The sequence below is a fragment of the Ovis canadensis genome, chromosome 2 (genome assembly GCF_042477335.2).
Source record: "Ovis canadensis isolate MfBH-ARS-UI-01 breed Bighorn chromosome 2, ARS-UI_OviCan_v2, whole genome shotgun sequence".
Lineage (NCBI taxonomy): Eukaryota > Metazoa > Chordata > Mammalia > Artiodactyla > Bovidae > Ovis > Ovis canadensis.
In genome coordinates, this window is record NC_091246.1 from 203,487,325 (window position 1) to 203,502,001 (window position 14,677).

Consider the following 14,677-nt stretch of genomic DNA (forward strand, 5'->3'; position numbering starts at 1 on the left):
AATCAGCCATACTCCAATATAAAATAACAAGTTTAATAAAAACATTAAAAAAAAAGATTCCATACTTTTCTTGATGCTCATATGTGCTTAGTCGCTCAGTCATATCCAACTCTTTGCAACCCCGTGGACTGTAGCCTGCCAGGCTCCTCTGTCCAAGGGGATTCTCTATGCAAGAATACTGGAGTAGGTTGCCATGCCCTCCTCCAGGGGAACTTCCCGACCCAGGGATTGAACTGAGGTCTCCCACATTGCAAGTGGATTCTTTACCATCTGAGCAACCAGGGAAGATATGTATAATCAGGGAAGGATATGTATAGTTATACACATTCATATATATACATACACAAATATATATACACATATACACACAGTGAGGTGGGGCAATTGGTCATTGATGATTTTTCAATATGGGGCTCATTACACAGCCTGACGTTATCTTGCCATCTTCTTACTTTCCAATTCATCACTGGAAACCCTGTAACCATGACTGCCTGTGTTGACTTGCCCCACCCAATCTGTGACCTGGACTCTGGAGCCGGGGTTTCTCTTCCTCTCTCTCAGTGTCTGCCCTCAGGCAGAACTCATCCAAGTGGATGCGGAGTCGAGGTATGTGCCTCTGTTGCCTGTGGCTGTGTGTGTAACTTTCAATATGTGCCCTTTTGACTTCTGGGAATAAAATGAGAACCAATTTAATTACACTGGCAGTCCCTAGAAGTCTACTGTTGGATAATCTGAAGGCAAATACATCTGTTAGACAGGACTGGAAAAAATAGGAGCCAACAACCTTGGTTTTGTGAAGCAAGTGTGATGCTCTGTCCCTTTCTACCTCTGGGATCTTGGGCAAGTCATTTACGTTTAGTGAACTTACTTTCTTACTTGTAAAAGAGAAGGAATAATAGCATCAATGTTAACTCAATGCTCTAAAGAGATAATTACATGTAACTGCTTTGTAAATAATTAAGCATGATCTACATATTAACTATTACTGTTAATACTCTTTTGTAACTCCCTTCTCATGTGCATTTCCATTTTAATTGGGGCCAATGTCTTTTGACCCAAAGGACTGAGTTCACAGTAAGAGAATTTCAGGTCACTGAGGAAGCCATTCTTGGGTGAGGAATGTTTCTGATAGTCCTCACATTACAGCAAACAGGAAACTACTAACTCCGTCTTTGCATAGGGTTTGCTCTGTCCCTGTAAGACTGAAGAACACAAAATGGTTAACCAAAAAAAAAAAAAAAAAAGCCTCTGGGGGAGAAAAAAATCACCATATCAGAGGAATTTCATGCTTTACTGCTTTCAGTTTTCTGGAAGAACATATGTACTTACATCCCCAGCAGGAGGCGCAAAATAGATGCCACTGGAGTCGAATTTATAGTGCGGATTCTGAACTAATTCCGGGTTGAAGAATTTGTTTAGGATGCTGCGCAGCGTGCGCCGGTCCCAGTCGTCAGTCACGCGGCCGCCGTAATTGCACTCGCCGGTCATGTAGCGTAGGGCGTCGTAGGGCAGGTCCTGTAGGAGAGCTCAAGTTGCTCAACCAGGCAAGACTTAGCAGTCCCACATCATACAGAACCGTGTTTCTTGTTTGCTCACGTTATTAAACAGTTTACAAAACATTGGCATCACCACAGTTTCCCTTTATATGTTCGCTTCCCAGCTAAGTTGCTGCCGTTTTCCCCAGGGTCTCTCTTTTTGTGGTCTGTCATTTTCAATCCGTCAGTGCAAAGAAAAGAAATCCTCTATAACTTGAGATAAAGCGATATTGCTCAGTCGTGTCCGACTCTTTGTGGAATGTAGCCTACCAGGTTCCACCATTCATGGGATTTTCCAGGCAAGAGTACTGGAGTAGGGTGCCATTTCCTTCTCCCAGAGATCTTCCCGACCCAGGGATTGAACCCGGGTCTCTGGTAGGCATTGTAGGCAGACGCTTTACCGAGTGAGCCACTAGAAAAGATCCATAACTTGTGAACTCATCTACTATTTGGCCAGCATTAGTGCACCACCTACTATGTGCCTGATACAAAATAAATTAGAACATAATCCCATCCTTGAAAATCTACCACTGCTAAGTGACAGTAGCAGTAGCAAGTGACGTTCAAAACCAATCAAATCTGAGATAATCAGTTTTAATATCCTTCACCACCGTTTTATACCTGTATATACTGATATTTTGGCAATTGGAATCATACTGTATGTACAATTTTGCATATAATTTTTCACCAAATCTCATATTATATATTTTACTGTTCCTTAAAATAGTATATGAAAATACTATCTTAATAATCATATTCTAATACTGAAGACTTTAGTGGCTCCTAATTTTCTACTTTGTTAACTTATGTTTCACTAAATATACGTTTCTTAAATTTTCTAATGATTCTTTAGTCTAGATTCCTAAAAAGGAAATTACGTCAATGGAAAGGAATTTATAAAAAGCAATTGATTAATGTATCAAACTACTTTCCTGAAAGACTGTAGCAACTGTAGTTGCTAAAACAGTTCTAAAATCTTTGCTAATTTGATTGCCCAAAGATAATTAATATTATGTTCATTTGCACTTTCCAGAATACTAATAAAATTTATGATCTTTTAATTTCTAATAACATTTGTTCTTCTATGAAGTAGCCTCCCATCCATTTTTTCAATTAAAGTTTTAATAGTTTTATTTTATTTGTATAAACTCTTTTATAAATTGACCTCTATCAAATTTGTAGAGATATTTTTCCGTTACTTTGCTTTTTTATTGTATTCACTAGTATACATAATTTCTAAATGTTTATGAATGCAAATAAACTGATTTTTCATATTGCAATTTTGTTTAGCTTAGCCATAAATACTTAGATGTGTTGTGCTTAGTTGCTCAGTTATGTCCAACTCTTTGTGCCCCCAAGCTTCTCTGTCCGTGGGGATTTCCAAGCAAGGATACTGGAGTGGGTTGCCATGCCTTCCTCCAGGGGATCTTCCTGACCGAGGTCTCCTGCATTGCAGGCAGATTCTTTACCAGATGAGCTAACAGGGAAGCCTAAATACTTACATACCCACCAGTAATATAAAGAATTCTCTCTCACTGCTCACAACAAAACTGAGTGTTATCGTTTAGATAAAATGATAATTAAGCAATATAATTGTTTTTAATTTTTAAATTAATTTTTGAGATATAATTGACATATAACATATTTGTTTCAAGTATGCCACATAATGATTTGGTATTTGTATGTACTGTGAAATGATGATAATAAGCTCATTTAACATTCATCATCACAGTTACAAAAATTTTTTGTGTTGAAAACTTTTAAGATCTGTTTTCTTTAGCCACTTTCAAATATGCAGTATAGTATTAACAATAGTCACCATACTGTATGCTACATATCTTAATTTTATTTTCGATACTGACAGTTGAGAAATATTTATTCGCCATTTGTATTTCTTATTGTTAAATAATCCACTTTTTTCTTTTAAGTGTTTTCTTCACATAAATGAATATCTTTTTTCTTATTATTAAAAGCTCTATTAAGATACAGGATCAGTTTGTTATACAAATTTTAGATATTTTCTCCAAGTCATCTTGTCTTTTATTTTTATGATGTTTAATTGTTTATGGCTTTTTATTATAGCAATGTTTTTAAATGTTTGCTACTAAAATATAGAAATTTTTTACTTTAGGATATTTTCCTATCTTTTTAAAAATTGTTCTACACATCTTTCTGCAGTTATTTGCTAAAGGTTTAAGTGTATACATTGTACATCCCAGTGATCCCACTTTGAGGAATCCCTTCAACAGAAAAAAATAGCTCTTGGGAAGAATAGGTGGTACTAATTTCAAAGGAAGAATTTACTGAATTCAGGGTTGGGAATTTTGAGACTAGTTCTTTGGTAGAACTGGAAGAGAAGGTAGTGAATTTAGGAGAACACCTCAGGACCAAGACCTGGTCGAGAAACAAGCAGAAGCAGGAGGGAGAAGCCGGCGTGGTGATGAGGGGAGTTTGCAGATGCAGGCACTGCTTGGGTTTGCCTTGCTGACAGGTCATAAAACTGTTTAAAAAAAAAACTCCTGCACAAATTAAATAGTTAATATATGAGGATGAGCTGGCCCCTGGGAGTGCTTTGTGAGGCAGACATAAAATGACATCTGGAGAGGGAAGAATTTGATTTACGTATAAAGGGTTAAACCTCCCAACATTCCCCTGAGAACTGATGGGTACACTGGTGTTTATCTTAGCTGCTTCATCACAACAGGGCCAATCAATCAAACCCAGGAATGTGTTCTCCTAGAGGCCCAGGTCCATCGTCTGGGGTTGTAGAAATAGCAGCTGTATGCTGGGACTGCTTCCCTGCTCCGTTGTAACAAGAAGGTTGAGACCATGGACTGGGAGAGAGTATAGAACCAGGCAACAAGTATGCAAGGTTATGTTGATATACGAAGTTACTCATTTGAACTCTGCTTATTATTGAATAGTGGAGGGCTTCCCTCGAAGCTCAGTTGGTAAAGAATCATTCTGCAATACAGGAGATCCAGGTTTGATTCCTGGGTTGGGAAGATCCCCTGGAGAAGGAAATGGCAACCCACTCCAATATTCTTGCCTGGAGAATCCCATGGACAGAGGAGCCCAGCAGGCTACTGCTCATGGGGTCACAAGAGTCAGACATGACTTAGCGACTAAACCATCACCACCATTATTGAATAGTAAGAAATGAAAAGGAAATAAAATCCTGATAGTCAAAAAGGAGAAGCTGTGTATGCAGCCATTGAGACAAAGATTTATACTATGATTGTTTACAACATATGTGAGTAAGAACAGCGAGCTGAAAATGATATGCAAATATGATTATGTTTTTAAAGAAAATTTGTGCATATACTATATATATGTATATATGTTAACTATTTGTGTACAAGAAGAAGTCTGGACAGGCCGTACTGTGAAACTGGTTGCTTTGGGGTGAAGTTAGGGTGACAGTGAGGGGTGGGACTTTTATTCACACATAGTCACACACACACAATGACATACACACACCTCTGGGAATTACCCATCAGCCAAGTACATTATATATACCTACTTGCATTTTCTTCTTTTATAATTTTTCTTATTTACTTTAAAAATTAATATGTATATAAAGAATTCATACAGCTCAATAACAAAAACCAAATGATCTGATTAAAGGATGGACAGAGGATCTGAATAGATATTTTTCCAAAGAAGACATACAGGTGGCCAACAGGCACATGGAAAGATACTCAGCATCACTAATCACCAGGAAAATGCAAATCAAAATCACAATGAGATGTTCTTTCACATCTGTCAGAATGGCTATTATCAAAAGACAAGAAATAATACATATGTTGGTGGTAATGTAAATTGGTGCAGCCATTATGAAAAACAGTATGGAGGTTGCTCAAAAAACGTTTTGAAATAGAATTACCATATGACCCAGCAATTCCACTTCTGGGTATTTATTCAAAGAAAATGAAAGCACTAATTTGAAAGGCTATATACACCCCTATGTCTATTGCAGCATTATTTAAATAGCCAAGACATGGAAGCAATGTCAGTGTTCACTGATGGATGAATGGATAAAGGAGATGTGGACTAGATGTGGAATACAAATGGAATACTACTCAGCCATAAAAAGAATGCAGTCTTGCCATTTGTGACAAAATGAATGGATCTTGAGGGTATTAAGCGAAATAAGTGAGATAAGACAAATACCGTATGATTTCACTTAAATGTAGGATCTTGAAAAACATGAACAAAACAAAACTTATAGATACAGAGAATAGACGGATGACTGCCATGGGGCAAGGGGTTGTGGGGAAGGCAAAATGGGTAAAAGAGACTAAGACACACATTCCAGTTATAATTCGTGGGGATCTAAGTACAGCATCGTGACATTAGTAATATCATATTGCAAATTTGATAGTTGCTAAGAAAGTAAATTTTAAAAGTTTTCATCACAAGAAAAAAATTTTTTTAGTTCTATGGTGACAGATAACTAGAAGTATTGTGGTAATCATTTTGCAGTATATACAAAGGTTTAATCATGTTGTATACGTGAAACTAATAGACTGTTGCAGGTAAACTGCACTTCAATACAAAGAACAAAATTTTGATTGCTGAAGAAGAATTCCATTAGATTCAATATCAAAGGGAACATTCCTCAAAAAAACATCTCCCTGTATGTCTGGATGGCTTTTATGAGATGAGTGCATAGCAGTTTTGTTCAGTTGGTTGTATGATTAATCTGTTCGAGGAACGGGAAGTACTGCTCAATTGTCATTTAACAGTAGGAATCCCGTCAGTCAGCCCTAGATGTCAGTGAGAGAGCCCCATAGCATTTGCTATGATAGACAATTCCTGATGTTCCTTATTCACTCAGTGTGCTCTCTCTCCTTTTCTTCTGGCTTCTCTGTCTGCACTTTTCATTTCTCCCGTCCTCTCTCCTACTACTGATATTGGATGCTCACCAGCAGTCAGGCTTTAGCTCATTTCTACTCTACAAGGCCTTTCTTTTAAATCTCAGGTGTTCTCAGGCTTCTCCCTACACATTAACAATTTACAGCTTTCTATTCGTGCTTTCTTTCCCCGGGCTTTATATCTATATGCCAAAAGCCTATCAAATATCACGGTTATCAACCTAGTCATCTCAGATGTATAAAATGTACAAGACTAAATTATTTATCCACTCAACCATCCCCATTTCACTAACGCATCTGCTATACAACTATTAATTCCTGGTACTATTTCCTGTCTGGATTAATCAGTGGATGGACCACCAATTGAGACCTAAAATCTAACATTAAGAGACTTCTTCCTATCCCTTTACCATTTAATATTTAGGTCATTTCAATCCTTGTCCCTACATATCTATTATATCTCTTCCACATTTCCCATCCTAGTCCAAATGATTTGGTTTAAACTCTCAGCATCTCTTGCATGGGTACTGTGATGGTCTGTATTAGTTCCCTAGGCCTGCCAATAGATGGCTTAAAATAAGAGAAATTCATTGTCTGATAGTGCTGGACGCTAAAAGTTTGAAATCAAGGTGTTGGCAGGGCCACACTCCCTCCAAAACTTCGAAGAGGATCTTTTCTTGCCTCTTTCAGCTTCTGTAGCCTCAGGTGTTCCTTAGTTTGTCACTGCATAATTCTAATCTCTGCCTCTGGCTATCTTTTCTGTGTACCCAAATGTTACCGCTATAAATGATACACACACACACACACACACACAGTATTTTAAAATTTCATATTCAGTTCAGTTCGGAGAGACAGAGACAGAGCAGGGAGAGCAAGGGGGCAAAATGTGGTTGATATGACAACATGACACTGTGGGGCTTCTTCCCAGGATCTGTAACTCATGTTAACACCACTGGCTTAAGTAGTTTGTCTGATCTGGGACAAATAGCCCAAACTCTAGAAAAATAGTATTATGACATTTCCCTCAAAATAAAGCCATGAACAGAGGGAAATCAGTCTGGTTTTTTTTTTCCATTTTGGAGACTGGCTGATGTATGGTCTTCCCAAACCCTTTACGAAATACATACAGTATGATCACTTTTCAAATTGCCATAGGTGTTTATGTATCAAAATAAATGATAAAATACAGATTGTTAACAGATAAACTGACATCTTAACTACCTACTAGGGCATTTATAATATCCTATTACAACAAAATCCTATTTAAAAAAACTTTGGGAAACTATCCTGCTATTCATTATTTTCTCCCTCATGGAAAAATCCTCTTGTTTATTTGTTTAAACAAAAATAAACTGCACAGGAACAATTTTAAAGTCCAAGGAGACAACAACCTTGTTTTAAGGCTGCAGTAGCTGATACAGCTTCTCATTGCTACCTAGGTCCCACCTCCTCTGTGGAGCACTGCCATACATTCAGAACCCTGTTAGCTAATGCATATTCTGCTATTCATTCTATAAAAGGAGAAATTAATCAGACATCCTTGCTCACTGTACAAACACTCTGTGATAAAGTGCACAACAGGTAGTGTCCTTGCTAAAACTGTTATAGTACCTCATACTGATTGAGGAACATGTGCAGCTGCTGTACGCTGATTCTGAGATCAGTCTCGTTGAACTCATAAGGAATATTCCACCCCAGGGGGCCAAACTTCCGTCTCTCTTGTACCAAAGCATGAAAGAAACAGAGGCCATATAGTAGTTTCTTGAATTCCTCCTGTAATGAGAAGAAATGGTATAGCATCATTCTTTCTTCCCCAAAATTGCATTATGCTTATCATACTTTAAAATCAAAGTAATTACTTTTGCTGATAAATATATCCATGTCAAAGTGAAACTAAAACAGAATTAACTTTTTCACTGGCTATTTAGGCAAAAATATGCTCATTTGTATACATGTTCAGTTGACACACACAGCTATGTACACCAGGTTTCAGAAAGTATAGTGAGCTTGTCTAATTCAATGTTACCTTATATATATGTGTGTGTGTGTGTGTGTGTGTGTGTGTGTGTGTGTGTGTGTTTGAAGTCACTCAGTCATGTCCAACTCTTTGCAACCCCATGGACTGTAGCCCACCAGGCTCCTCTGTCCATGGGATTCTCCAGGCAAGAATACTGGAGTGGGTTGCCATTTCCTTCTCCAGATATATGTATATATACATGATTTTGGAGGATTTCAACTTAAGCACTGCAAAGCAAAAAGTATGAATTCCAATGTTTGTTCCCAGATCACCATGGAGAAATTTCAAAGGAGATAGTTCAAATCAATTGAGAAACTCTAACAAGCACTTTTGGATTGAAGTTTTGGGCAGCCTCACAGTGTTTATGTTACTACAGAAGTCCTATGTGCATGCGTGTGTGCATGCTGAGTCACTTCAGTCATGTCCAACCCTATGTACTATAGCCCTCCAGGCTCCTCTGTCTATGGGATTCTCCAGGTAAGAATATTGGGGTGGGTTGCCATGCCCTCCTCCAGGGGATCTTCCCAACCCAGGGACTGAACCCACATCTCCTGTGTCTTCTGCATTGGCAGGTGGATTCTTTACCCCCTGAGCCACCTGAGAAGCCCATAAAAGTTCTAGAGTCACTGTCAAACACACATTCCGTGTTGATTCAGAACTCAGAAGGTACAATACGTTAATTATTTGTACCCTCCACAAGGATATAAAAATGGTCAAACTAGAGCCTTAGAAAGGATTTGTGAAGAGATTTCCTTGGAAAGTGCAGCTGCTGTACTGGGAATCCCCTTGTCCTTATATCTAGGAAGAGGAGAGAGGTGTGTTGGGTCCAAGCTACCAGGAAAGAATTCATGGGGCCACTCAGAGAGTTGATACATGTACCCTGCATCTGGGATAGAGTGCTGCTGCTGCTGCTGTTAAGTCACTTCAGTCATGTCTGACTCTGTGCAACCCCATGGATGGCAGCCTACAAGGCTCCCCTGTCCCTGGAATTCTCCAGGCAAGAACACTGGAGTGGGTTGCCATTTCCTTCTCCAATGCATGAAAGTGAAAAGTGAAAGTGAAGACACTCAGTCATGTCCAACTCTTAGCAACCCCATGGACTGCAGCCTACCAGGCTCCTCCATCCATGGGATTTTCCAGGCAAGAGTACTGGAGTGGGGTGCCATTGCCTTCTCCATGGGATAGAGTGGAAAAATGCAAAATTCATGCCTAGGAGTATGGAGCAGCCTATGGCCTCGGACTGTGGACTTTGGTGCAGAAATCATTAGCTCTCCTTCACATGGTGGGCCAATCTGGAGTGAATCCCAAGGAGTGGACAGGGAGCTGGACTAGGAATGTCAGCCAGTAGTCATTTCAGTGATTTTCTTCTCAAGGGGACTTGTGTCATGGGGCAAGGAAATCCCAACAGTAAGAGCCGGTATGAAGTGAAGGCTGGAGAACCAAAGGCTGAGAGGAAACAGCCAGATGAAGGGGAGGTGTTGCCGAGGGTGATGGAGGCACAAAGAAGTCAAGCAGCAAAGGGAGCCAAGGAAGAACCCCTGAGAGAACTCACAAGGCAGAAACAGTCAGCTTCACATCCCAGCCAAGTCAAAAGAGCTCCAGGCACATGGCAAGATGTTCAACACTGCTAATTATTAGAGAAATGTAAATCAAAACCACAATGCAGTATTACCACCTCACATAGTCAGAATGGCTATCATCAAGAAGACAAGTAACAAACGCTGGAGAAGGTGTGGAGAAAAGGGAACCCTTGTACACTGTTGGTAGGAATGTAAATTGGTAGAGCCACTATGGAAAACAGTACGGAGGTTCCTTCAAAAATGAAAAATAGAACTACCATATGATCCAGCAATTCCATTTATGGGTATATATCTGAAAGAAAAAGAAAATTCTAACTCAAAATGATATAATGCATGCACGCTATTTACAATAGGGTTCATAGCAGCCCTATTTACAACAGCCAAGACATGGAAACAACCCAGGCTTCCATCAACATATAATTGGCTTAAGAAGATATGATGTATACATATACACAATGGAGTATCACTCAGCCACGAAAAGAATGAAATATTGCCATTTGCAGCAACATGGATGAAATTAGAAAATATTTTACTTAGTGAAATAGCTCAGAGAAAGACAAATACAGTATGATATCACTTATATATGGAATCTAAAAAATCAAACAAGTGAATCTATCTACAAAACAGAAAACTGACTCACAGACACAGAAAACAAACTAATGGTTATCAAAGAAAAGGGGAAGGAGTATGGGATCAACAGACACAAACTATTAAACAGTAAATAAACATAAATCTCCCTGGTGGCTCAGGTAATAAAGAACCTGGTTGCAATGCAGAAGACCCAGGTTTGATCCCTGGGGGAAGATCCCCTGGAGAAGGAAATGGCAACCCATTTCAGTATTCTTGCCTGGAAATTCCATGGACAGAGGAGCCTGGTGAGCCACAGTTCATGTGTCACAAAGAGTCAGATATGGCTGAGTGACTAACACTTTCACTTTCAAACATGAAATAAGCAACATGGATTTACTACATAACACTTAGGAATTATATTCATTATCTTATAATAAACTACAATGGAATATAACCTGAAAAAAACGTAATCATTTTGCTGTATACCTGAAACTAGCACAGTATTATAAATACACTATACTTCAACAAAAAAAGAGAATGATGCCAACTCCATCCTTTTTCCCCTACAGTATGAAGCCTCACCAGGCTCAAGGTGAGATACTAGAGAGCAGAAACCTGTTTTAAATAAAAGTTAAAATATCAATTAATATATCATGTTGCACTTTCTGACTTCTGATTCAAGAGTGGCTCTGCAGTTTAAAATGACTCTAGGTCATTTAATTACCTGACACTAATCAGGAAAGCCAGGAGACTGCCCAAAGTTTTAACCAAGGGCAGGGTGAAGGTTACCCCCGTGGAATAAAATCAAAAGGGAAAGTGTGAGATGAGCAGAAAGGAGCATAAGTTTAACCACAGAGCGGGGAGAAGCGAAGTTAAACATGCTGTGCTGATTCTGCAAGTCTTCTGGATATAGTAGAGAACTGAGCAAATCAATAAATGCGTTGAGGTGGGAGCCAGGCTTCTCACTACTGAAGAAAGGACAAGTGAATACGGAATGAGGAAAAGCTGGAAAGAACCCAGGGTACAGCAACAGAAATTGGAGGTATTGGTAGGAACTTGTTACTTCTAAAACGTGTATATGAATGTCTGTGTGTGCACGGGGTTGTCTGTACACACTATATGTGTGTATGCAGATTTGCATACACATATTGTGAGTACATGTATATGTTTCAAAGTTCTCTCTAAAAAGACATACAGATGACTAACAAACACATGAAAAGATGCTCAACATCACTTATCAGAGAAATGCAAATCAAAACCACAGTGAGGTACCATTTCACGCCAGTCAGAATGGCTACGATCCAAAAGTCTATAAGCAATAAATGCTGGAGAGGGTGTGGAGAAAAGGGAACCCTCTTACACTGTTGGTGGGAATGCAAACTAGTACAGCCACTATGGAGAACAGTGTGGAGATTCCTTAAAAAACTGGAAATAGAATTGCCTTATGACCCAGCAATCCCACTGCTGGGCATACACACCGAGGAAATCAGAATTGAAAGAGACACGTGTACCCCAATGTTCATCACAGCACTGTTTGTAATAGCCAGGACATGGAAGCAACCGTGATGTCCATCAGCAGATGAATGGATAAGAAAGCTGTGGTATATATATACACAATGGGGTATTACTCAGCCATCAAAAAGAATACATTTGAATCAGTTCTAATGAGGTGGATGAAACTGGAGCCGATTATACAGAGTGAAGTAAGCCAGAAAAGAAAAACACCAATACAGTATACTAATGCATATATATGGAATTTAGAAAGATGGTAACAATAACCCTGTATGTGAGACAGAAAAAGAGACACAGATGTATAGAACAGTCTTTTGGACTCTGTGGGAGAGGGAGAGGGTGGGATGATTTCAGTGAATGGCATTAAAACATGTATAATATCATGTAAGAAACAAATCACCAGTCTAGGTTCGATGCAGGATACAGGATGCTTGGGGCTGGTGCACTGGGATGACCCAGAGGGATGGTATGGGGAGGGAGGTAGGAGGGAGGTTCAGGATTGGGAACACGTGTACACCCGTGGTGGATTCATGTTGATGTATGGCAAAACTAATACAATATTGTAAAGTAAAATAAATAAATAGAAACTTTCTAAACTGAAAATAAATAAATAAATAAATAAAAGGATCAGAACTACAGACAATAAATGCTACATGTCTAACACCCAAATCTTGGTCTCTAATACCATTCCCCATGAAACAGGAACCAGCGCTCTTCAGAAAAATGGCTGGTTCCAAGACTGGGGTAGAGATAAGCCTGGAGCAGCTTATAACAGAAAGAGAAATAATAGTAATAAACAGTGGGACCTATAACAAGTACAAAAACAGCTCCTGCTGACCAATTCTGGACAAAACTTGAGCAAAAACCTTAAGAATAGTAATGAATTACTAATCACTGGAAAAGATGTAAAGAATTTATGAGTTCACACCTATAAAAGATAAATAAATGAGATAGAAGGGAGGGCCGCTGCTGACAACAGCATGTCAAGTGTCAAATGTGGAGGGAGTTCTGGAGTTGGAATCACCAGAGGAAATAAGTGGGTCCAGCAAGAATCATCACTGGCTACTAAATCCGGGTCCTAGGTAGATTTTGATGAGGAAGAGGATATCTTCATGGTCCAAAGTGTCTTCTCACAGATTATTCGTCACAAGGGACAAAGCAGTTATTATAGAGAGAAGAAATCAGACCATACCTCATCTGGGGGATCAAAATTAGTATCATCAGTGAGAGATAAATGGGCATTGCATGCCTCCCAGTACAAGCCTCTGAGAAGATGACTTCACCCAAGTGGCACTGTGGCTCAGAACTTGTAACCTAAAACCAATCTCAAGGAGTGAGACATGTTCTATTAAAAACAATCCAGGGAGATGAGTTCTTCAGAAATGTCAGGGCCATCAAAGACAAAGGAAGGCTGAGGTAATGGTCCAGATTAAAGGAGACAAAAAAGACATGGCAACTAACTGTGATCCTAACTCTGAACCAATCCCCGGGTAAATCAGGGAAAAATGTTCCAAAGGACATTACTTCATCAACTGACAAATTTGGGACACAAACACAAACTTGGGTAGATTAAATACAATAGTGTATCCCTGCTAAAATAATACTACAATAATAACTGTAATTGGATAAGATAATATCTCTATTCTTAAGAAATAAAAAGACTGAAATATTTATCTAGGAATAAAGGGCAGTGACATATCTAACTTTCCTGCAGATGGTACATGTTAACAGGAAGCAAATATAAGTAAAGGGCATAGAGCTGTTCTTTATATTATTTTTATATTTGCAACTTTTCTGTGAGTTTAAAATTATTTCAAAATGAAAAGCTAAAATATATGTACTATGGTGTGCTGCTTTGGCATTTGAGATTTTTGGTTTGAATTTCAGTTCATAAATGCCTGGACTTCTCATGCTTGTGACAACTATTGGAGAGACCTATGGATCTAGAAGAAAGGGAGTGACATTTTGCAAAAGGGCTTCTGTCTAGCTATCATGTGCAGAAATGCCCTCATCACCGACCTGGGAGTAACCTGCTCTCTCTGGGCCAAATCAATGCAAAAGTTTGTCATATAGCAGGTCTTGAACTATTAAGGTCTGACTTACTTTTAAATACAGGCTCCCCTTTTTTTATTACCCCAGACTTTGTTTAATGAAAGTACTTCTTTAATGTTTTCTTTTGATGTGTATTTAAAACATATTCCAAAATCAAGAGTGTGGGTTTTTTAATGGTAAAAACTTACCAAGGTTCATAACCCTCTTAAAAAGAAGTTCTTCCATTTTTAATTATGGCAAAACACTGAGAAACAATTTTAGGTCACAGACATTCACACATAGAATTCTAATCATGAAAGCAGTGGGTGGCTTCCCTGCCTGCCTTGTGATGCTAAAAAAAAAGTACCCTTATGAGTCCCATCAATCAGGGAGTAAAATCATTTTGGCTCTCATTATAGTTATATGGAGGAAATATTTTTATGTTTTAATTTCAAGATATGGCTTCAAATAGCAAAGGGCTCAGCTAATATCCTGAAACAGGATTCTCCAACCTTGCAGATTTGTATGGGGAATGGCTTGCAGCTGACTTTCTAA

General features: G+C 38.8%; 1 protein-coding gene across 1 annotated transcript in view; it reads right to left on the reverse strand.

The window, feature by feature from the left end:
* DNAH7 (dynein axonemal heavy chain 7) overlaps window positions 1–14,677 on the reverse strand; it is a 256,795-nt gene that overhangs the window by 16,452 nt on the left and 225,666 nt on the right. Inside the window, exons 58-59 of the mRNA XM_069574477.1 lie at window positions 8,024–8,185; window positions 1,330–1,515 (exon numbers count right to left, since the gene is read on the reverse strand). Coding sequence (XP_069430578.1) covers window positions 1,330–1,515; window positions 8,024–8,185 — 348 coding nt within the window. The remainder of the gene's footprint in view (window positions 1–1,329; window positions 1,516–8,023; window positions 8,186–14,677) is intronic.